Genomic DNA, 23,013 nt, shown 5'->3' with positions numbered 1-23,013 from the left:
CTGTGATTCTGTGATTATCTCTCTCCTTGCTAGCTGGACTGCAACAGTGAAAGTACTGGGTGAAGCACAGACAAAAACCCTTGAGCTAGCTGAGAACACTTGATGATGCACAGCACCTAACTCAGCTCCCTCTTACAATCAGATTTTGATTTGATAACCATGGCTGGAAATCTTGAAATCGTTTTTGATTCTGACCTTATTTCTACCTCTCTCTTACTTACAGTCTTGTCACCTCTAGAAACTTGTAGAAAAGGCTTATCTTCAGGTTTCAGGACAACCTACAAACTTCCAAGGCTATATTGAACCCTTTTCTCTAACAGTCTATGGAACATACACCAATACAAAAAATTATTGTTTTGTAACATCTTTTCTTAATAGAAGATAACTCAGATTCCAGGACAGCTGAATGTCTGGCCCAGTCAAGGCTCTTAATGCTCTTTGCTCTACTCAAACACCATTCCTGTGCTTTCTCAGCATGGGAAGGAGAACAGAGCAGGTGGATATCTGCCACCTTCAAGGCAACTCAGGGGCTTTACTCACAGGTAGCTTGGAAACAACCTGGCCACAGCTTGTGAACACCAAGTGAAATGTCTATCGCGAACTTGCTCTTTGGAGTTGTTGTGTTCTAATAACATGACACCAAAAAGAGAAAAAAAAAAACAACAAATTTGATATTCTCCACTTCTGTAAAAAAACAAACGTTACCAAGGGGGGTTTGTCTTTCATCTCTCTTTCATCCAATACGTGCCTCCCTACTAAGACTTATAGAGATCCCCATGGTTTTTATGGAGCAGAAAGAAATGTTATAGCAAACAAATCCAAAGGAAAAGGTTTGAGGTTTGGTGGGTTCGTTTTTATCCTCTCTTTATTCTGTTGTCCAGACATGACAGAATTAGTTCCCAACTTGGAACACAATTGTTTATGACAATAAATCAGTTGACTACACTGCTGCAGTGCCATCCAAAATGACTTTGTAATCTGGAAAAAAATAATTGTGTTGAGGAGAAAGGGAGCAGTGGCCATTTCCCAGGCTTTTTTGACCTTCTGAGCGAGAATTGGAACTTGCCTAGTGGTTTAGATGTTAATCTGTCTACCCAGTGTGTGGGTGTGCTCTGAGTCACAGCCAGCATGTGCACTCACTTCTAAAACAGGGCTTCCTAAATATTTTTTTAAGGGCAACTTTTGTTTAATTTTCATTTGGCAGACTCCCACACTGACAATGGTCAAAAGCTCAGGAAGGATAAGACCATATGTTGTGTATGGAGCTGCTAAGAACAACTTTGAAAGTTTATAGACCTTTTTGTCCTGAACTGAAGAGAACCCTGACACCCCTCCCACCATGAATTAAGATATTCCTTTTTTTCTCACCCACTTGCCAGCAAACCACATCTGTCAGGCTTCAAGTATACAACAACAACTGACTCTCCACAGCAAGAATAAATGTCTTTTTTTTCCTTTTTTCTGGCATTTGCTGTATTTATCTTTTTAATATATGCCTAGTTACTTGCACTCAAGGGGCATTCTGATGAGGACATCGCAGGCAAACATAACTGTGCAAGTACTGAGCAAACAGGATGCAGTGGCCATATACAGGCAAACAAGCACTGCCAAGATTTCTATGAAAAGAAGGCATTTTTTTATTGTTCTTCTTATTACATAACTGAAAACAGAGATAATGAACGTGTTTCAGTCAGGGCATCACAGGTGTAACAAATTGCTTTCTCTCTTAGAGGCCCTGTTATTAACCCAGTTACTGCTGGTAATAATACCTGCTGCTCTGTAAATAAGCCTGAAAAATGCACTGGGGCCAGATTCAATAAAGGGCTTAGGTGACTCAGCATAAGTTGTTGTAATACCCAGTACTTAAAATCCCAAGCCTTTGAGCAGAGTCTGAATCCTGAGCAACATATCCATAAAATGCACAGAGAGCATTAGGTGCAGGCAACAACAATCTGGGCAGCTCAGCCTGCACCTGCTTGGCCCTGGCCAATAAAGGTAGCTGGACATGAAGATGGACATGAAAATGTACCTGGTAGAGCTGTGTGGAGAAACTTGCCTTCAGTCAGGACCTGATCCCTTCCAAAATACATCTGGCTTTTATTCTTTTTTTTTTTTTCCAAAGAGGGGAATTTAATTCCTCCACACTCCTCAGAGATTAGTCAATTAGCAGCTCTAAATTAGGTCACAGTGAGTGGGCTGGAGGAGTATGTTCCTCATCCTCCAGCTGCGACTGTGCACAGCTCAATTCAGGATTCATTAGTCCATAAAGAGAAAGAGCACAGTAAGCAATTGAGTCATGTTTCCTCATGTTTAGGACACTGGCCTGGCATGAGGGCATCCAAGTTTCTGGCCCATCTGCATTTGATCTGCTGTATTTTAAGCAGTACTGCTTTATCTGAACTACAAAGAAAAGAGAGCCTGACAATGGAGCTGAAACCCAAGCCTTTCCTGAGGCAACACATGGCCACCACCAGGTGGGTGGCATGTCCTTGACAGGGCAGCCCTGTGTCAGAGCATCCACCCCCCTCAGGTAGGCATACTCTCAGGAGCCTGAATACATTTGAACCTCTTCATGGTAACTCCCATTTCCTGTAAGGAAATAATCCAGCTATTCTGTACTGCTAGGCTGAAAGACAAGAACCACGCATGCCTGGTGTTTCAGCAGCAAACAGCAACAGCCACCATGTGTGGTGAGCAATGGATCCCTTAAAGCTGGGTAAGCTCTGAAGGGCTCTGTGGGGCTGACTGACCCTCCAGCAGGTCTACTGCTGATGTGCACAAATTAAGTCCCGAGTTGCTCACTCAGCTCCACCTAAGGCTGGGACAACTCAAGACATGCAGATAAGCACAGCTTGAGGCTTCCAGTAAACTGGAGAAACAAACACCAAATAAATCCTTGAACTTAATCACCACCAGCTTTTTTGGCATTTTGGTCTTAAACATCTCAGTTGGGTCAGGTGTAAGGTACAAAAATCTGTTATGGATTTTACACCTAGATCCTTCTTATATGAGAGGAGAAGGGTAGAGTCCTTGGCAGAGTGTCCTAAGCTAGACCATCTCTCTGAATGGAAACTCCATGCAAAGCTTTGCTCTCACCTTGTGACAACTTTGCTGTGGTGGTATTGCAAATGAGAGCCTAAAATGCAATAGCAGAAATGATTTTGTTGTTGTTTTTTTGAGGCAAAGATGTGCTTTGTTGAGGAAAAATGCAGATAAGCAGACTCTGCTACCAATGGCCTCATGAGGCCATTGCAGCCGATCCTGTGTCCTTCAAAAATCCCCTGTGCAGCAGAAACCTCACAGATGTGATGAGGAGAAAGAGCCAGAAAGCCTTCCAAGAGCCAGGAGCTCAGCAGGACATAGATGTGCATGCCTTTGAGACACCAAGTGTGCACTGAGCAGAATGGCAAACATATTCCAGGCCCGTTTTCAATTTCTTTCCACTGTTTTCTTCCTCAAAATTTCCCCTCCTTGCAGGGCTGTCCCTCAGAGCCTGTCCTGCATAAGCTGCTGAAGGCATCCAGCTATCCAGCTGCTGGTAGCCTTCCGTGCTCGCCTTCCCACCCACGTTACCACAGCAGCAGAAACAGCAAAACACTAAACATGAGGACTCTGCGTGGGCAAAGTCCCCACGTCCTCTGGGTTCTGGAGCATTCTTGATACAGCTGCCAGGCCCTCAGAAGATTTGCACATCTCAAGTGTTTGCTCTTGATCCTTTTCCAGCTGGGCCTGGCACAATTCTGGGACAACTAACACCATTTGTGTGCAGAACACGTAGGCAGTGCTAGTTATACCCATTCTATGTGTTTTTCAGAGAAGTTTTATAGCAGCTGGACTACTCCAGGTGAATATAAACAGTTGTTCCAAATATACTTCTCAGTCACTTCTGTACAGCTCAATATTGCTTACATTTCTACCTGAGCTCCACCCATGCCTTGCATAAGCCTTTCTTCCAGAGATAAGTCAACAGAGAGGAATTCACATGGAAATATCTTTCCACGTGGCTTTCAGATGAGGAGCACATGAAGAGCACGTGTGTTATTTAAGCCTTGCTTTCACTTTACTTTTTATTCCTTTGGACATACACTGATTTCAAAAAGTAAGGAGTGAATCCAACTTTGTTTCTTCTTATTATTAATATTATTATATTATATAAGTTCATAAGTTCATAAGTTCATAAGGTTGGAAAGGACCTATAAGATCATCTAGTCCAACCATCCTCCTATCACTATCTCTACCCAACTACTAAATTAAGTCCTTTAGCACCTCATCTAAACGCTTCTTGAACAGCGCTAGGGATGGTGCCTCAACCACCTCCCTAGGCAGGCCATTCCAGTGCCTGACCACTCTTTCAGAAAAGAAATGCTTCCTGAGGTCTAATCTAAATCTTCCCTGGCGCAACTTGTGGCCATTCCCTCTCGTCCTGTCATTACTTATCAGGGAGAAGAGGCCTACCCCCTCCTCACCACAACCCCCCTTCAGGAAGTGGTAGAGTGCAATAAGGTCTCCTCTGAGCCTCCTCTTCTCCAGACTAAACAATCCCAGCTCCCTCAGCCGCTCCTCATAAGACTTGTGCTCCAGGTTATATATATATATATAACTATTAGATCAGGTTAACTTGCCAAATTAATACATCAGTGTATGTTATCAAAAAAGAGAGCCAAAATAGCTGTCAGGCACCACGGTTCCCTAGAAAACAGCTCTACTTAAATCTTTTGTTTGACAATATGACAGGTCTGGTCAAGAACAGTAACCATGTTGGGGCAGTATATTTTGATTTCTCCAAGACAGCTGATTTAACACTGCATGGAATTTTGATATAAAATGGGCAGGTACAAGGAACTCTGTATAGGGGTAGACTTGCTGAGTCTTTAAGTCATCCTATCCTTGATCTAGGTGTCAGTGAGGGAAGGCGTTGGCTGGATGGGATCACAGTTTATGTTGGAATGGGATCTTTTTTTGCCTTCCAAAGACACATAGACAACAGAGACCTCCCACATCCTCCCTTCAGTGCATGCATAACTCTACAATGCTGCTCTTAAGAGAAGAAATATATTAATTTTAAATTACTTTTTCATACCTGAAATCTAAGCAAGCCATCCTGAAAATGTACATTTGACATTTCATGACTGGTAAAACAATCAAAGCCAAACGAGCTCTGAACCCAAATCCATTTCCACTGAAATCTCAGCACAATTTCATGCTTGGTTTCAACTTAAAGGTGAATGTTTTTTGGTAAAAGTGAAAAAAATCTTCACTAGTTTATTTTTAATTTTGTGGCAGAAACTTGAGCACAACACAACAGTGTTTTTTATTTGTGAAGTGTTTTCAGGTTAATTTTGTTCTGTTCGAAGGTACTTTGTTTCCTCTCCTTTTTTAGAGGCTTAGACCAGTGTCCTTTTTTCACATGCCTTCCTACAGTTATAAAAAAAAAAAAACAAAACAAAACTTGGGGTCTGGCAATATATTACCAAAAAGTGCAGATAAAGGATTTTCAAGATACGAGAAAAACCACGAACCAGGAATATCAGACTATGTGATATACTTGAGAAGTTTATCACTTCTCTAGAAGAAACTGCACTTATTATGTACATTTTTCTTTCTAAGTGGTATAAAAGCCATTTCAATGACTAAATTATGGTATTTTACTTCAAAGCCATCTCTGTTGAGAGAGGTGAGAAGGATGGCTTTGAAGAGATGGACTGTGGTGCTGAGCCCAGCAAGGCGGCTGTGCCTACACGAGGTATGTGCACCTCCCACAACACTGTTTTGACAATTATTTCGATACAGGAGGAAAAAGCAGAAGCAAGAGCTGGCAAGACCTTAAACTTTCTGAAACGGCAATGCACAGGCTATCTTCTTGGTCTTGTCATATCTGTTTTGAGATGAGCCAACAGGATGAGATGCCTGACAAAGCAATCGGTAAAAAAATCCCCACCAGGAAAATGTAATGTCAAGCACTTAACCTATACAGACCTATGGAAAACATATGACTAGCTATGGTCTAATCTTCAGTGTTGTAAACATCATGGTGTGTTTTAGCGGACCAAACTAAGAACACCATAAATATCTTATTTTTCCCCTGAAAGACATTTATAGAGATAAATGACAGGACACACACAGGGAAATATGTCGTCATGGACAGCTAGGCACTTCAGGTATGAAGTATTGAGTTTCTTGTTAAATTCACATAGCAACAGATACATAGCCAATGACTCACAAAGATGTGCCTTGCCCATTTTGCTAAAGCAGAAAGGATTTCTTAAAATGCTTGGCTTTGGTCTCTAAGCTGAGACCTGCAATGGGTCAACCTTTTGGACCAGTCCAAAAAGTCACATAGATCTGAGTTCAAATGCATTGCCTACTGGGGCACTTTGACTCTTTATGGCTAGAATTGATCAGTTCAGCAATCAGGGGTGTTTGGCTAATGTGTGAGGAAGATGTACTACCTGTTCCTGGCAAGTACTTACTGCTGTAAATGCTGAGGCTGATCCCTTACAGGGCCCTTTCTTCAGCCCATGGAGCAACTCCAGTGGCTTCAGGGGTGGTCAGTCCTGAGTCACACCACCAGAAGATGTAATTAGAGAGCCCAGCTATGCATCCTGCAGTATCACCTGGGTTCCTTCCTCCTACAGATTTACTTTCTTTGTGTTTCTTTTGTTTTTTTCCATGCTCATTTTTCAGTCTCTACAGTGCTTCATGTGTTGCACTTGGCACATTTCTGCACTACTGAGATCTGTGCTGGACTGGGAAATTTCCTTTCTCTGTTAAACACATGCACAATGACACACAGTGTGAAGTTGTATATAATATACAAAGCAGAGCAATTTGAGCTCCTGACACCCTGTCTTTCATACATGACAACTGGAAGATTTTAACCCAGAATGGCTCATCTGCTTTTGAAAAGGGAAAAGAGAAAAAAAAAATCACTGACGTTGTTTATGTTACAGCAAAGCTAAAAGTAAGTTACTGATATCCTGCATATATGCAAAGGTTTACGATGGCCTCTATTAGCAACTAGTCAGTAGCAATCACAACTCTGGTTCCCCTTACAGCTAGCTGCCTGTAAGTGGGCTGGCTCCTAACTCAGCCCAGCAAGATGCTAGGAAGATTTTTTAATTCTGTCATCTTCTGCATTTGGGGCTTTATGGGAGAAGTCATTTCTCCACAGGTAAACTGCATCTTTGCTGGCATCCCTGCCTTCCCTGCTCTTAGCTGACACAAAGCCGTGCACAGAGGCATACATCCAGAACAAAGCCAACCCTTCCACCTGGAGTAAGCTTTAAATAACATCCTCTTCATGTTGCCAAAACAAGCCAGCCCATTCAAAAAGCAAAGTATCTGGAGTTCAAAGAGAGAAGACTCTCTTAGCACTGAACTTTGCTCTGGCAGCACACTGGAGTGGCTTCGGGACATACCAGTTCCGTTCCTGCCTCTGCTGAGCGTTTTGTTCAGACAAGCCCAGTCCAGGCTCAGTGCCTTGCTCCTGCAGCCAGCTGCCTCCCGCCCTGCCTGACACACTCTTCTTGGGCACCTTGGGAGCTGAACTCGGCATTTTCCAGAATACATTTAAGATACTCCTAATCTTGTTATAACCCAGCATATACAGAGGTTTCTGTTATTCTTTCTAGCCTGTATTATGTTCTCTAGTAAGAAAAATAATGTTTAACCAAGATGCTGCATCTTCTTTTGGGGATAGTGGGATTGATTTGGGAATCTTTGAATTGTATGTAAATCTCAGCTGATGCTTGCGTAAAGTTCTGGACAGCTTGCAATCTCAAAAAACAAAACAAAACAAAAAAACAACAAAAGGCATTTTTGTCTTTAACCATACAACATCTTTCCAAAAAAAGCTTTCACAGCCCCCCAGGCTGCCACCAGAGTTACTCAGAGCACACTGCTCACATTCTCCACCACTCCAGCAGTACCACACCACCGTACGTCGCAAATACAAGCAGAAAGCCAAAGGTTAAAGCAATTTTCCTCAAGACATTTTTATATCAAAGTTCTCCATGCAAGCATCCCTTCTTGTGCTTGTAAAGGCACTAATCATATTTCAATTGCATGCCTACAATATAAAGTTAATAGCTTCCTTATTTCCTCATTTTAGCATTTCCCCTCTACTCCCTCTGCCTTTTCAATTATAATAGCTAGATCGCTTCTTTCATTTCCTTTCTCCCGCGTCCTGTTTTCATTTCTCATACAAAAATCACATTTGGTCACTTACACTTTTCTTGAGGATAAGCACACGACAGCAGCATCTCTTGCTCCACCATGATGCCGTCTGCCAGAGAGTTCAGGGGTCTTCTGAATAGTGTTTTGAGAAATAATTTTTGGAAAACTCAGCTCACTCATGCGAGCTTCTGATCTTCTCCAGCACTCTTGGCTTCTGTGTGCTGTCACATGTTATCCTCCCTCCTGACGAACCTGTGCAACAGGTCTGGCAACACGCACCTTGTGTGTCAGAAGAGCTTTAATTGATTCATTGCAACAGGTACCCACCTTCATTAAAAAAAAATTTTGAAAGGACTAACCTCTTAGCGCCTCATTTGAAATTACAGAACCTACAAAATGTCACAGCTGCTGCACTTTAAAGGGAAACGGCTTGAGAATGTGCAGGAAACAATTTAGAATCAGTCTTACGTGCCAAATAAACCGCAGCTAGCGGTGTAATTCAGGTGCTCCTGCACCGTGGGAGAGCAGCAAGTCTTTTGCTATGCACGCAGGTGGCACAGGCTGCTTCTGCATCTCCCCAGGCACAGCTTCTGGTGGGATAAAACGACCCCGTATCTCCGCCATAAAGGCCTCTTCCTCCATGAAGGACAGCTCTGATTGCTACTGATGTGAGCCACGTGGGCCTGATTTCTTGAGGGATGCAGACTGGAGAACATGAGGCTGGTGGTACTGCAGTGCCTGCAGAGAAGCAAAGTCCATGCAGCAATCACAAAAGTTTCAGCCTGTCCACAGCCCCTGGGTGGGGCTCAGCAGATTGCCCCCAGCACAGCCCTGGAAGCTCCCTGCAGCTCAGTTACCACTTCTGTGCTGACCCTATGCCAAAAGTGGCCCCTCGTTATGACTTGCACCAGCTGCACATTAGGGCAAATCAAATAGTACTCCCGTAGCCATTTCCTACCACAGTTGCTCCCCAAGCATTGTTGAGTGCAAGTGAGGCTGTTGCTAGCAAGGAGACAAAAAGCAGGAGACGTGGGATTTACACCTGACTCTGCCTCTAATTTGCCCTGTCACCTTGGGCAAATTGCTTTAGCTCTCTGTACTTCTATTTCTCCATCTCTAACAGAGATAATTACAGTTCCCTTTCTTTAGAAAACGCTTTGAAATCTATGCACAAAACGCAGCATGAAAGAGGAAGTTATCATTATCGCACACTTGTAAAATGTTGGGATGAAGCAGACAATGAGCAGTGAGCGTTTCAGACTGCATGCATGCAGTGCTGTGTTATAGGAGGAGTGTGACCTAATTGTCATAACCTCATTATTTATGCTTAAAAAAAAAAAAGATAACTCTACAAAACTGAGCACAAGTCCAGATTCTGGTTTGCTGAGAGGAAAATCTAAACCAATCCTCATTTCTAGGAACTTTATGTTCCCCTGGGAACGGGAAGTCCACCAGACATTCCTTGGTGGAAAATGATGTAATATGGCCATTTCCTGCTTTTCTCTCACCTGGCTAAATATCTCTCATTTTGCAGCCGGTGAGTGTTTACATTATACTCAACAGATCTAAATACTCACTCCCCCTTCTCTTTCTCTCTTATTAAAAAATAGAAGTCGACACAGATTGCAGAGAGCGGGTGTGGTGTTTTTGTTTTTTGTTTGTTTGTTTGTTTTTTTCCATGTGCAAATAGACTCAAACAGATCGATGAAGAGCTGTGTTTTTTTTCAGTGGCTGAATTCATTCACATGGGAGCTTTGTACTTGTTTCAATACTTTAGCAAACAAAAAAGGAGCGCTGCTTGTATTCACCTCACTTCTACAAGTGTAGCTCTTTTCAGTGGAGAGCTTTGTAAGGGAAACGACAGTGAATTATTTTTCCCGTAGAATTCAGAGCAGATAGTTTGTCACCCAGGGAAAAAGCAGTTGGTAAGGCAGTGCAGGATGGAGCTGCTATAGCCTTCTTGCCTCCACGTGTGCTACCACCATCGATGCGCCTTCACTCGCAGCCTGAAGACCTCTCAAATGAAGGCAGCACTCTTGAAGTGATACGCTGAGGACTGCATAGGGTTGAAAATTAAGTGAAACTTGCAAACCCTTTAACGATATTGTCTGTGAAGAGGCAAAGTTATTGTTTTTTTTCCCTCTGCATCCTTTTCCTACAAGAAATTTCCCAATAGAAATGTCCTTATCCACACTTCAAGTAAAATCCCAGGTAATGCTTAACGTGAGAGAGAGGTCAGAGATAAAGCTGGGCAATGCTGAACTGAAGATGAATGACTGTGGGGAAATAGGTTTTTGTGCAATGCCCCTTGCTTGCAAGAGGAAACTGTCACACTCTGAAAACTTACCTGAGTCTCAAAACATCATTCTCTGCATGACTTAACACAGGCAGCCAGGTTTATTACAGACCTGGAGGTTGGTAAATATATAACCTACTTGCTTCTTACACCATAATCCAGTAACTACAGAGCCATGTTCTAAGATGTCCTAAGGTTACTGCACTGATAGTTTACAGTAGGAACTCAATCATTTAGAGCTGCATGCTCAGAAGCACTTGGAACTACATTTGTAGAAGAATGCACATTTATTTGCTTTGTCTGAATACGTACAGTTGCAGTAGGTGACTTGTCAATAACCAAACTCTTAGGACATTTGCAAACTTATAATGGGAATCATATCAGCATGTCCTGATTTGGATTTCAGTGGAATGGACTGTCACGGAAAATAAATAGATAGATAGATAGATAGATAGATAGATAGATAGATAGATAGATAGATAGATAGATAGATAGATAGATAAATGAGGGTTATTGTAGAGAGATAATATAAAAATGACAGAGGAAATACTTGAAAAATGGCTTTTTTTTTTTTTTTTTCTATTTTGAGTTGTCATCTGCACATGGGTAAAGCTGGTCAGGAATTAAAGTTGCTACCCTGCCTCTGGAAATGGAAAGCACAGTGGGAATGAATTCCAACCTTTTCAACTAAGTGAAAAATAGCATGTGAGGATAGGTGCCTGAGAAAAGGGGGATGCACGAACACATTTAAACACCACACTCTAAAAATCTAAAAGCCATCTGATGAGCTAAGTGAACCAGTACTGTCAATGGCAGCAAAAACTCTAGAAAGAGTCAAGTTTACATACAGGAGCTTTCTGCTGTAATGAAATTAAAATAAGAAGTGATACAGCCATTTGTATCTTTGGATGGGCTCCAAGCATTCAAACCAATGCATATATTCGTGTGTGAGTTATTTGCAAAGAGCGCTCAAATGACAAACATCCCGTAATTGTGGTGCTTGATCCTCCAAGAAGCTCATCTCTGTAATTATAACCATTGCCTGAAAAAACAGTACTGTAACTGTGCAATTGATGCTTGTTTCCACTTCTGTCACTGAAGTGACAAAATATCCAAGCCATGTTCACATCTGCTTCCTTATAATGCTCCATTTGTCCTCACCCCAGTATATAGCCATAACCTACAATTATGTGTCATTAGATTTCTGTGGAACTGATTAAAGGCTGTCCTAATCAAGGCTGATTTGAGAAGGTGCCAGAAGCCCGAGGGCGGACCCTAACTGGCATAAATGAAGCAGATTTAAGCAGTTGATACTTTAAACATCACGGGTTTCCCACTTTGGGTAATAACTGCTACCCAGTGCCATGTGAACAAGATGAAGTCCTGAATATACCAGTCCAAAAAGGCATGTGATGGTATCATCCATACCATGTGGGCAATTGTTGCTTTTCCTTTCTCATTCAAGAATCCTACAATGCTTAAATCAGCAGAATAGTAAGTGCTGGTTTGTTTTAAAAAGGCATCAATTGTGACATCAGTCTCCTCAGACCTACTGCTTGGGCCCCAAAAAAAGGGCAACACGTAGCAATAGCACTGATGAACATGTCATTGCCTGGAAGCAAAACTGGCGAGGACTTGTGGAACACCTGAATTCTTCCCTGGACCAGATTTTCCGAAGATGATATAAAACTGTTGTAATGTTTGTGAGCTTTTTAGTCTAAATTGGAAACCATCTCAACGTTTTGGCTTCTCAAGATCACAAATCAAAAGCCATCACATATGTTTAGGCAAAATCTAATTCCAGCTTCCACTGAAGCAGTAATTTCCATGTGACATATATCTGTGGTTAAACACAGTACAAATTCCTGCAAACAGCAGTAGGTCACTTGGCACACTCCCTACTTCATCAGGATCTATTTCAAGGAATCCAGCTTTAAATTCTTGCCCATTCAACAATACTATCAGAGCTTTTTCTCCTAAACTGACAGTTGCTTTAGATTAATGAGAAGAAAAACTTCCTGTGCTGGAAGGATCACAGGAATGAAATCAGCCTGCTGAGTTACTGCAGAACATTGAAGAGATCCAGGGACAAAAGGCTATGAGGAGGAGCTGTGCTTTCCCACCCTCTTTGAAGGTGATGCAACGTGATGCTAATCCAGGAGAATTTTCTTCTAGCTTCAGTTCAAGGGATCAACAAGCACACCTGAAGGCATGAAGGATATGTTTAAACAAAGAAAATGAGAACAGATTCAAAACCTCAGACTTAAAAAACAGGCAAAAAAAAAACCAAAAAAAACCAACCAACAACAATAAAAAAACCCAACAAAACAGCATAAGGCAAAAAGGAGATGGGTGCAGTAATTGCAACAGCAAAACAGTGCAGAATAATGAACTCACTAAGAAACTGCAGTCAGCACCCACAGATTTCCAGTTAACTCTGCACGCTGTTCCACTATCTAATCCTGCCTATCAGTGGGGGCACCACCTGCACGGTTGTTTTCAAATATTAGATTTTCTTCCAATCTTGTTTTCTCTCTGAATGTGGTTACACTGCAGTGTGAGTTTCTTATCAATGGGGCTGGTGAGCCAAGGGCGCTGATGCACTGTGCCTCTGCTTTGCGATGCTCTTACACTTGCAGCATGTCTCCCCAGAGCTCTGCTGGCTGGCTTCATTATTTCTATCTTTATGTCCTGCTTCAGGCTTTCCCAGAGTTCATTCAGCCATTACAGATGGCGGTGTGCTGAGATCCTGGTGGGCTAACATCCCTCAGGTCTGTAGCTGTTTGCCTTGATGACAGTGAGACTTACTGGTCTCTCTAGTTAAAGAAAGCCAGCTGTAAACTGTAAAAGCCTGTATTAAATTCAGAAAATCAAACTCTTCAAGTCAAGGTTGTTCTTGCTGAAAAAGATAAAGAGATGTAGATATCCAAGATATCCAAGCGTTAGCACTGAGGCTTTTTATAATTACAAATTAAGATAATACATATGCTCATTTTTAGTGCTCCAGTGTTAAGCAGAAAAAGGAAGGACCACACTAGTTCTTTTCATTCAAAATGAGAACAAAGTTTTCACTACTTGTGCTGGGACCATTCTTCATGGATTACCTCTTTGGATCATCTTACAGCAAAGGAGTTCTGAAGTCCAGACAATCCAATTCAAGAAGGGAGGGTAACTAGTGAATAATTCAGGAGAATAGAGGACATGGATGTTTCCTTTGGCCATGGAAATCCTCATTCAGGTTAAAATTGTCCACTGGCAGCTGATCCCACCCTTTGAAGCATCTAAGTGTACATCAGGGGTCAGAAGCTGCTTTGAGAAGTGCTGAGTGATGTAAAGGCAAAGCTTTGAAACCACTGCTGTCCATGTCCCCTTCTCACTGTTGGTTATCTTATGTAATTCCCTATTTTTATCTGAAAGAAACTACTATTAGCGTAAACTGGCACTTCTTCACCCTTACTGATGAAAATTATTTTCATAGGGAACAAAAACCCAAGAAGGTACAACACCAAGAGGAAGAGAACAGTCTCGTCTATTAGTCAGTGCATGTAGCTTATTAATTAATTAATACTAATTAATAAAGTATAAATAGATAAGATAATTCTGATCTTTGCTGAAAATAACAGGTTAAAACTAACTGGCACATCTGAGAGTATGAAATATACAGGAGATCACTAGTATGATTTTATGCATACGAGGAAAAAAAAGAGACATACAAAAAAAGAAGAAAACTTCATTAAAAAATCATAAAAGTGATCATTTATGGTGTAGGAGGTTGCTCAGAGTGAGTTGGAGTGCCTAATTACACAGCGTTTCTTGGGTGAGTAAGCTTCTAGACTTCTTTTCAATGTGCTGACCAGAGGATATGTGTAAGCTTCTCTGTGTTTAGTAAATACCTTAGGGTAGATGAATTCCAAGTGACAGCCTGGTTTCATGCAGCAAAATGGTGACCTGTCATCACCTTTGTGTTAGCATCACACAAATTGTCAACAAAGAAAGGACTGTGCTACTGACAAGTGCCTGTGACACCTCCATGACACAGAGTGCTGTTTCTCTTCTTGCCAGGTGCAAGCTTCAGCAGCATGACTCCTCCCAAATTGAATTTTGAATTTCATTATTTAATTTCTTTGTCTCAATACTCATTTTCAGAAGCACAGCTCCTTCAAATGCACCACAAAGCAAGCTGGCCCTGTTAGCTCTGTCTTTGTACTTTAAGATCTCACGCAGAATGATCTGGCCACCTGAACAAAGACCCTCCAGAGGCAATCTCCAGAGGCAATCTTTAGTTAAATCCTTAACCCTACAAGATTATTTGCTCCTTCTCCTGGCAAAGTCAAACCTCTAACAGCACCGAGCTTTACACTTAAGGAAGGAGAAATGCACCCACACATTTCATTATGAGCTAGGCAGCCAGACATCTCCACTCAGATCAGCAAATAAAATGTCCCCTCTCAGACTGCAAGAGGACAGGCCATCGTCTGCTTAGTCCTCTCATGAGGAACTGCACAAACTTTGGATTTGTCATCAAAAGTCAAGTAAAGTTTCTCTCTTCATTCAGCAGTGTATTTGTTACAACTGGATGAAAGGAAGTGACAGGTCAGGTTCAAATTAGCTCAGAGAGGGAGAGCCAGAAACTGTTTTAAAAGCTGCATAGTTTAAGTATATCAAGAATGTGATTTTCTTAGAGATAGATTTGCTGAGTTTAATCAGTCCTCACTTACTACATTCATTACAGATAGATGCTGCTTCATCTTGCACAAAGGGCTCTTCATCTTTCTCGCCTATGTGTGGTACGCTTTACATCTCAGCGCTTTGAAGTAGTGCATCCATTGATGTCCTCGCAGCTAGCCATCGACCTCTGATTTTAAGAATCCTTTTATGTTTTCAGGTCCTCTCTGCAGCAGGGAATGTCTTCTAGCTTATCATCTGCTCTGCTGCTGATTTCTTTGGCATCTATTCTATGCTTACCAGGAATCGGGAGAGTTGATCAAAGATGTAAATGAAAAATACAGTCTAGGCTGAACTGCTTTTTATTCACTCAGGTAACTTAGAAGTAAAAGTTCAGTCTGTTGGAAAACAAGAGACGTTGTTCTAGAAAGTTTCCAAGACTATTAAATAGATGTAGCTGTTTAAAAGAGAATTGTTTTAATATTTCAGTTGACATTAACTTTCGAATGGTGAACTACTAAACACAGCTGTTTAGCTTAACTAACAAAATGATTCCCATTCAGTTTCTTGGAACTATTATAGTGGTATGATGGAAAATTCTTTTCACCCAACAAAACAAACAAACAAACAAATAAATAATAATAAAAATACAAGCATTGGCATTTCTTAATCTCTCCTGAATGCAATTCAAGATATCTAACATGAGTCACAGTTCTGATTTTCATGGTGATTTGTGCATTTATGCATTTCTAATATTATGCTTCCATTTACCGATTAAACTTTGTGGCCTATCAAAAGAGGTCAGTGGTATAATACTTACTTGTGAATATTGGTATTTCTCCTGTTAAATACATAGATCTCATAAATCCACACTGATGCCATGAGTTAGAATCTTCCCGGATCACAATTCACATTTGCTCATTAACTTCAGAAGGACATCTTATTGCCTTTGAAGTGTCTGCCTCAAAAAGAAATCACAAATGTAACACCGAAGAAGTTGAAATGTCTTAAGGAGTTTCCTTGCAACGTGCTGACTGATCACTTTGGAAGTGCTTGTCCTTTTTGTGTTGCAAATTTTGCACAGAATTTGAAACTTAGGGAAAATTTCCATTAACTTGGGTGTATCTATGGTATGCCTTGCATGACGGTTTCTGTTACTTCTTTGCAACAATACCAGGTGAAATTTCCTCTCAGACAGAGTGGTGAGGCAGCGGCACTGCTGCACAGGGAGGTGGTGGAGTCACCATCCCCAGAGGTGTTCAAGAAGCGTTTAGATGTTATACTAAGGGACATTGTTTTGTGGGGAGATATAGGTGGTGGGTAGATGGTTGGACAAGATGATCTTAGAGGTCTTTCCCAATCTCGATGATTCTGTGATTCTATAATAACTAGTAATAAACATATACAGAGTGCTCAAGTCAGAAAATTATGAAGTCCTGAATTCTAAGGAAAATAACTGACAATGAAGTTCAATGTGTGAACTGACAGCGGAGTTTCATTACTCTTACTCTGATGAATTGTACATTCTCATTCTTACCATGACAATGCTGGCTATCTATTATTTGTGGGTTTTCTTTTGTGTGTGTGTGTGTGTGGTGTCCCATTTGGTTTTTGTTCGTTTGATTAATTGACTTGGTTTTTGATCCAATCCTTTATGTTTTGCCTTAAGTACCAGGTACATTCTGTAAATGAGCAAGAAAACAGAAGTGGAATGTAGGTCTACTTGTGTTCTGTAAATGAATGAGAGGAAATAATCAGCAGGAAATTTGACCCTATTTTTATTTAACATTTATTATATGCCTCGAGAAAAGGAGATCTTTTTCTGCGTTCACTACTTTAAGTAATTACCAGTGATTACCAAGACTGTGCAGTCTGAGTCTTGGGCTTTAGGAAGAAGGGTGAACTACTATTAGGTATTGTGCATTTCTGTTTCAGAGCCCACATGTTCTGCTAAGTGATTTATTTCAAGGTAACATTTGTTCCATTAATAGCTTCTACAGAGCAATACACCAGACATAAATAAATAATAGGGAATACAGCTCATAGACTGTATTTGAAGAAATATCCAATAATAATAATAATTCATAGGATGCCTTGGATATTTTAACTCAGTAGTCAGTAGTCCCTCAGCATATAATAGCATTCAGCAGCTAATGATGTGAGCTGATGGCACTCTTTGTAAGTGTATGTCAGCTTCATATACAGGACACATCTGCATTAGCATCTTAGTCCAGATCAGGAGGACTTGCTGAAATGACCCTTCCAGATCCTATTCTTTGGTTTGGTCTAAAAGAATGTGAATTGCATCCAGCTCTAGCCACAAAGATGCTCTTTTTCCACAAAGTAAAAAACTGTGAGACAGGGAGAGCATGAATACTCTGTAGACGTACATCTACTGTTGTTCACTGATGGACTGCTAATGTAGATTGGACGTTAGCATGCTCAGCACTGCTCCTTCAGTTAAGTGTTGTGCTTTTGCACTTTTAGGGAGGGGGAGGTGATCGAGCATCCTGCCTCCAAGAGAATATATTCCCTATATGTGCCATGGAGTAACAAGCCATGGTTTTGGAAGAAAGAGGAAATAGAAGAATAACTGAAATAATTCAGTACTCTGGTAGCAGCTGGGTGCAGAGACTGAGTACTTTTTCATCTCACTGGGCTCCAACTTCTTACAGAAGTTTATATTTTTCTGCATATTATGTTAGGAATTTGAGTATATTAACATTATTAAAAGTAGTTCAAATTTGTGTTTCTTTTTCCAAATGAGACTACTTTGCCTCTAACTAAAAGCGAGGTAAACTTTTCATCTAAATCTGTGCTTAAACTCCCACTCTTTTGTAATATCACAATGCCTTATGTGACTGAATTCCATTTTCCAGAAAGCTCTGTTCTTAAGCTGTTGCCAAACTGGCATTACTGTTCCAGATTTGGCCTAGCACAGGTTGCATAACAAAACCATATATTTCAATTCATTTCAGCAGCCACTACCTAAAAATCCTTCAGTCTGTTGTGAGCTGTTATTTTCCAGGAAAAGGCAGCAGAAAATTAACCCGTACATCCAAATCTATGGTAAATGTCTGAGGAGCCTCACCTTTGCTCCTGTTAGCTATCTCTCCTACAATGAATAATACAAACACATTCATAAATCTTTGTGCATTTGCAGAGTCGAAAGAATGTAAATGTCTTTCTAGTGGTGCCAGGCTCTTCCCCTTCCAAGGCATTGCTGAACTTGCAGAAGAACAAATATTTCCTGCCTCTTCTTTCCTCACCTGTTGCCCTGCAAACACCTGTACTATTTGGGATCCTCCCAGGGTAAAAAATGGGACAACTAGTCCAATTGTAGCAACTATTTCTCTCCCTAGCTTGAGAGCGGTGACATTAAAAACATTGACGTGAAAGTCTACGAGTTTTGGAGAGCGTGGAAATCGCCCTCTCTGTCAACGCAGTGGAAAGATTTACTGTTTTTAATTTATGTGGGCTGGACTACTTTTAATGTGGTGGATTGTTGTTTGCTTTGTTTTTTTTTTTAATCCCAGTCACTGTACAGAAAAAGTTTGATGCTGTGATGAATTTTTTTAGGATATGCAAATATTGGTGTACACAACTGAGTTTGGTCTTATACAACCATAGAACCTTAGAATTGTTTTTGAGTTGGAAGGGACCTTTAAAGATCAAGCGGTCCAACTCCTCTGCAGTGAACAGGGACACCTATAGCAGATCAGGTGCTCAGAGCCCCATCCAGTCTGACCTTGAGTGTCACCAGGGATGGGGCATCCACCACCTCCCTGAGCAACCTGTGCCAGTGCTTCACTACCTTTATTGTAAAAGAACTCTTTCCTCATATCCAGTCTAAAACCACTTAAATAGTCTTCTCAGTATAGAAATTTCTGTCTAAGGTTTGGGGCATGTTCATGGGACAACTTGGTTGAGGAAGAGGTCTTTGAACATTCCGATTTTATTGGCTATTCCTAGTGTCTGTGCAGCTTTTCCCTGTGCCACACAGCAGGTAGGTTAATGTCTCCAATAGAAAGAAACATTCCTGTTACTTGACAGCAAGCTGGACATGAGCCAGCAACGTGCCCTTGCTGCCCAGAAAGCCGTGCGGTGGATGCCCCCATCCATGGAGACATTCAAGGCTGGACAGGGCTCTGACCACTGTGATCTGCTGTGGGTGTGCCTGTTCATTGCAGGGAAGTTGTACTGATGACATTTAATGGTCCCTTCCAGCTCAAACAATTCTGTGATTTCAGCTTGGTCACTGAGAGAGAAGTGGTGGGAGAGATTTGTCAGGGAGCAAGGACCAGAGGGATGTGCTCAGGACTAGTGCAAGCAATGTACTGAACAGTTCAGGCAAAGGCCACTCAAGTGAAACCAGGGCATGTCTTCACTGTCCTAAAATGAGAAACCAGGGTATGTTTTATGTCATCTTATGATGAGCAGCTGAGGCCTGCTGTCATGAACACAAGACAGTGGTGTGAGCAGGGCCAGGAGAGCCTGACTCACCTCCTGGTCAGCACGGCTGGAAGTGCCTGAGCTGACCTGCTGTGGCTGCTTGGGTAACCCAAAGGCAACCACCTCGCTTGGGCGATGATGAGCTTTGGAAACAGTTTCCTAATCTGCGGGCAGCCACCTTGCTGTGTCAGACTGTTAAGGAGAGAGGTGTCTTCTCTAGGAATGACCACCTTCCTTTTTTCCTTATAAGTGTCAGCAGCTCCTTTTCCTGCCTTTGTGTTGGACATAGAGAAAAAAAATCTGTGTAAAACTGCTGTATATACTGGAGGGAAAAGAGAAAATTAGTACATTAACAACAAATTAAACAACTTCCTAAAGGTCATGTTAAAACATGCTTCCTGACACTGACTTCAATTAGTGAACAGAGACTCAGATTGCTCTGGAAATTTTCCCATGTCTAAGAACCTCTTCTTAACCCTCAGCATGACTAGTTCTCAAAAATCAAATTACAAACCATTAAGATGTTTGCCAACAGCATTCACAAAGCACATGTTACTTCAGACTCTTGCTAAGAAATGTCCAATCAAAATGCCCTGTGACTTAGTTATTCTTGAATTGGTCTAATTTTTGACTGTGAAAACTATGAAGAAACTTGCAAATTGCTCATACGCCTCAACAAATGCAATTTTAACCAACTCGGTCCTCTTTTTGGAATGCACTCTTATAAGTACAGAAACAGGCATTTCTTCTCATTTCCACATGTTTCATTTTGGCTGGGTTCGAAGGAAGTACGTGTCACTTATAAGTTAGCTTATTATAGCCTTGTGTTGAGTTCATATGAGGAGCATCGCTGATATAAATTAAATTCCTTCATTATTTTAAATTGTAGTCTTAACCGAGGACCTACTAGCTGAATACACAATTATCTACTCATAATAACATGACTCTGACCAAAAAGCGCTGAGGACATGCAGGATGCTGAGTGAGCCATCAGGCCAAGTACCAATAAAAACCCTTTGTACAGTCATTTTCCCAGTCAGCCTACTCCATGCCTGAAGAACGCCACTTACATCAGAAAAGCTTTTTACAAAGGAGGTCCAGGCAGGGCTCTGACCAGGGATGTGCCATTTGGTGGGGATTTCTCATCCTTTTCACAGCTCTAGTGATATCTGGCAGCTTTGGTTTTGCTCTGAGTATTGCACTGCCCTTCAGATACCAGCCCCTGCCTATTGTACCAGCCTTATCCTGTGTATAGGAAAGCATATAAGTACAGTAGTATCCTAACTGTTGATTCTACGATAAGCAACATTTTGGATCCCAGGGGCTTTGGCTTGGTATTTATGACAGTTTTTTTAGGAGAGCCGTGTTGGTTCTGCATTGGGAAACAGGAAGCAGAATGCAAGCAGCCAAAAGCATTTGGTGCTTACTAGGCACACTGACGGATGGGTTCTGCTTAGAAAAGCCTCATCGGGTGAGAGTCATTCACTCAAAGAAAAGAGGAATGATAGCAACAAGACATAGGTTGCATGCCGAAGAGCAGATTAGGGATGGCCTGTCTGCTAATGTCATCCAGCCAGCAGCCATTCTCTCCCTCTGCGTTACAAAATACCTTCACTATTTGCTATCAGGATGAATGCAGTTTAAGATTATAGAATGGATTTGCAAAGCACGGCTTTTCCAGAGGCACAGGAGCTGTTAGCTTGTGTCCTTTATGTTTAGAAGTAGGATACATAGTCATGGATGTATATTGCAGTGTAGCGTAGGTTAAGACGTCCAACACATTTGTTATTGTGGTCGGTGAAGAAATTCTTTATTCCAAGTCCTCATTTTTTACCAGCATTATATTTCTAACTCGCGACGTCTCATATCTTTACACACAAATAATGTTCCTGAAATACATCTCATTAAAAAAATTGGAAGCAGACTGAGCTTATGAAGAATTGCTGATCATCACGCCACCATACATTTAATGAAGGAGGCAGCAGAACCTGGGCTCGGATTTTACAGGTGCTGTGCTTAAACTACTGCTTACTTTGAGCAATGCAAGACAGCTGATTAAAACAACTCTCCCAGGCCCATTGCCCACTGTAAGGGGAAGAAGGGGAAGAACCTGCCTGCCCGTTTCCTTCCTCCTGCTTCCTGTCAAGCAGAATTTACCTATGCAAGTGCTTATACACCTAACAAGGGGATTGCATAGCCTCCATGCACTAAGCTCCCTGTGAGACATCCTGCCCTCTGGGTCTGCTGCAGCTCAGGGGAATAGCCTGAAGCAAAGGAAGCAGAGGCGTGTTTGGTTTGCATGACCTACTCCTTTGTGACTAGGAGGCCAAAAATAATTTCCTCAGGGTCTTTCCATTGATTCTGAGTTGAAGATGTTGTAAAAATACAAGAAATATAAATATTCAGGCACCACTCACAGACCCACTTCTAAATAATGTGAATGAGAGAGGATATAAAAAGTGCCTACAAAGCGGTGCTGGAGGATGATTATCTATGTATCCAAATTACCAATATTAAAAACAAGGAAAGAAAAAGATAGCTTAAACCTGAGTAAAGCTCAACTGCAACGCACAGCAACCACAGCATATTTCACTGGCAAATCTATGAGGAAATATATCCTCTTCTCAGATTCTCTAGCTGGCATGTTGTCAGCAGCCACTGTTGCCTTGATGGCTTATTCAACACAAAATTATTATTATTGTTAGTAATTATATATATTTTCCTCAGCAGTTACACACATATCACCAAAAGATTTCCTGGTGTTTATCAGGATGCCTTGAGACACTGTGACCTTGAAAGGGAAGGTCTATCAGTCATGAGCACCTCTTAATTAGGGTGAAAGAAATGCCTGCTGTGTTAAGCAGGTCACTCAGGTTGTCACCCTCTGTCACTACGTAAGACCAAAGCTGTCTTGTGTAAGGGCATGGTGTGGGGGTGAGAACTTGGGACATCACCATCTCATACCAGAGGAAGGAATTAGCAAATTGTTCATCAGTCATGTTACAGAGCTGAGAGATAGAGGGCAGGGATTCCCAGCATTCTGCATCAGTTTAAAGAAATATATTAAATGTACACATAGAGCATATGGAACTGTATGTAGTAGGTAACAGGGAGGGCTGATTATCTGCAGGCCTTACAGAAAGTTGTGCTGTGCAGTTGCCTGGGAAGGGAAGAAATGGCTCCTTGGGGCACTGTGCACACTGGCTCGTGCCTGCTCTGTCCTGGGCTGTAAACTGAGCCAGTCAGAATGTCAGACTTTTCTTTTTCTCCCTTCAGTGGTAAAACTGGAGAGAAAAAAAAAAATCAAGATAAGAGTTTTTTGGATGTGATCAGGCCAGATTTCTTGTCAAAATGAGAAGTTTCAATCACATTTATAGATGGTGGCCAAAATCATATTTTCATGCATTTTTGCACTGTCATAAGGA

The 23,013-nt window shown here is 41.5% G+C and overlaps 1 protein-coding gene across 2 annotated transcripts in view; it reads right to left on the bottom strand.

Moving 5' to 3' along the window:
- Positions 1-8,381, bottom strand: part of PTPN3 (protein tyrosine phosphatase non-receptor type 3) — a 156,418-nt gene extending 148,037 nt beyond the window's left edge. For both annotated transcript variants that reach the window (XM_065752640.1, XM_065752641.1), the window contains exon 1: positions 8,228-8,381. In XM_065752640.1, the coding sequence (XP_065608712.1) occupies positions 8,228-8,276 (49 nt within the window). In that variant the 5' untranslated portion in view covers positions 8,277-8,381. The remainder of the gene's footprint in view (positions 1-8,227) is intronic.
- Between the last annotated feature and the right edge of the window lie 14,632 nt (positions 8,382-23,013).

The sequence above is a fragment of the Cyrtonyx montezumae genome, unplaced genomic scaffold (genome assembly GCF_038088225.1).
Source record: "Cyrtonyx montezumae isolate F1298 unplaced genomic scaffold, pur_monq_1.0 scaffold_8, whole genome shotgun sequence".
NCBI classification, from domain to species: domain Eukaryota; kingdom Metazoa; phylum Chordata; class Aves; order Galliformes; family Odontophoridae; genus Cyrtonyx; species Cyrtonyx montezumae.
Note: the sequence above shows the minus strand (reverse complement) of the source record. Positions and strands in the feature narration are given on the sequence as shown.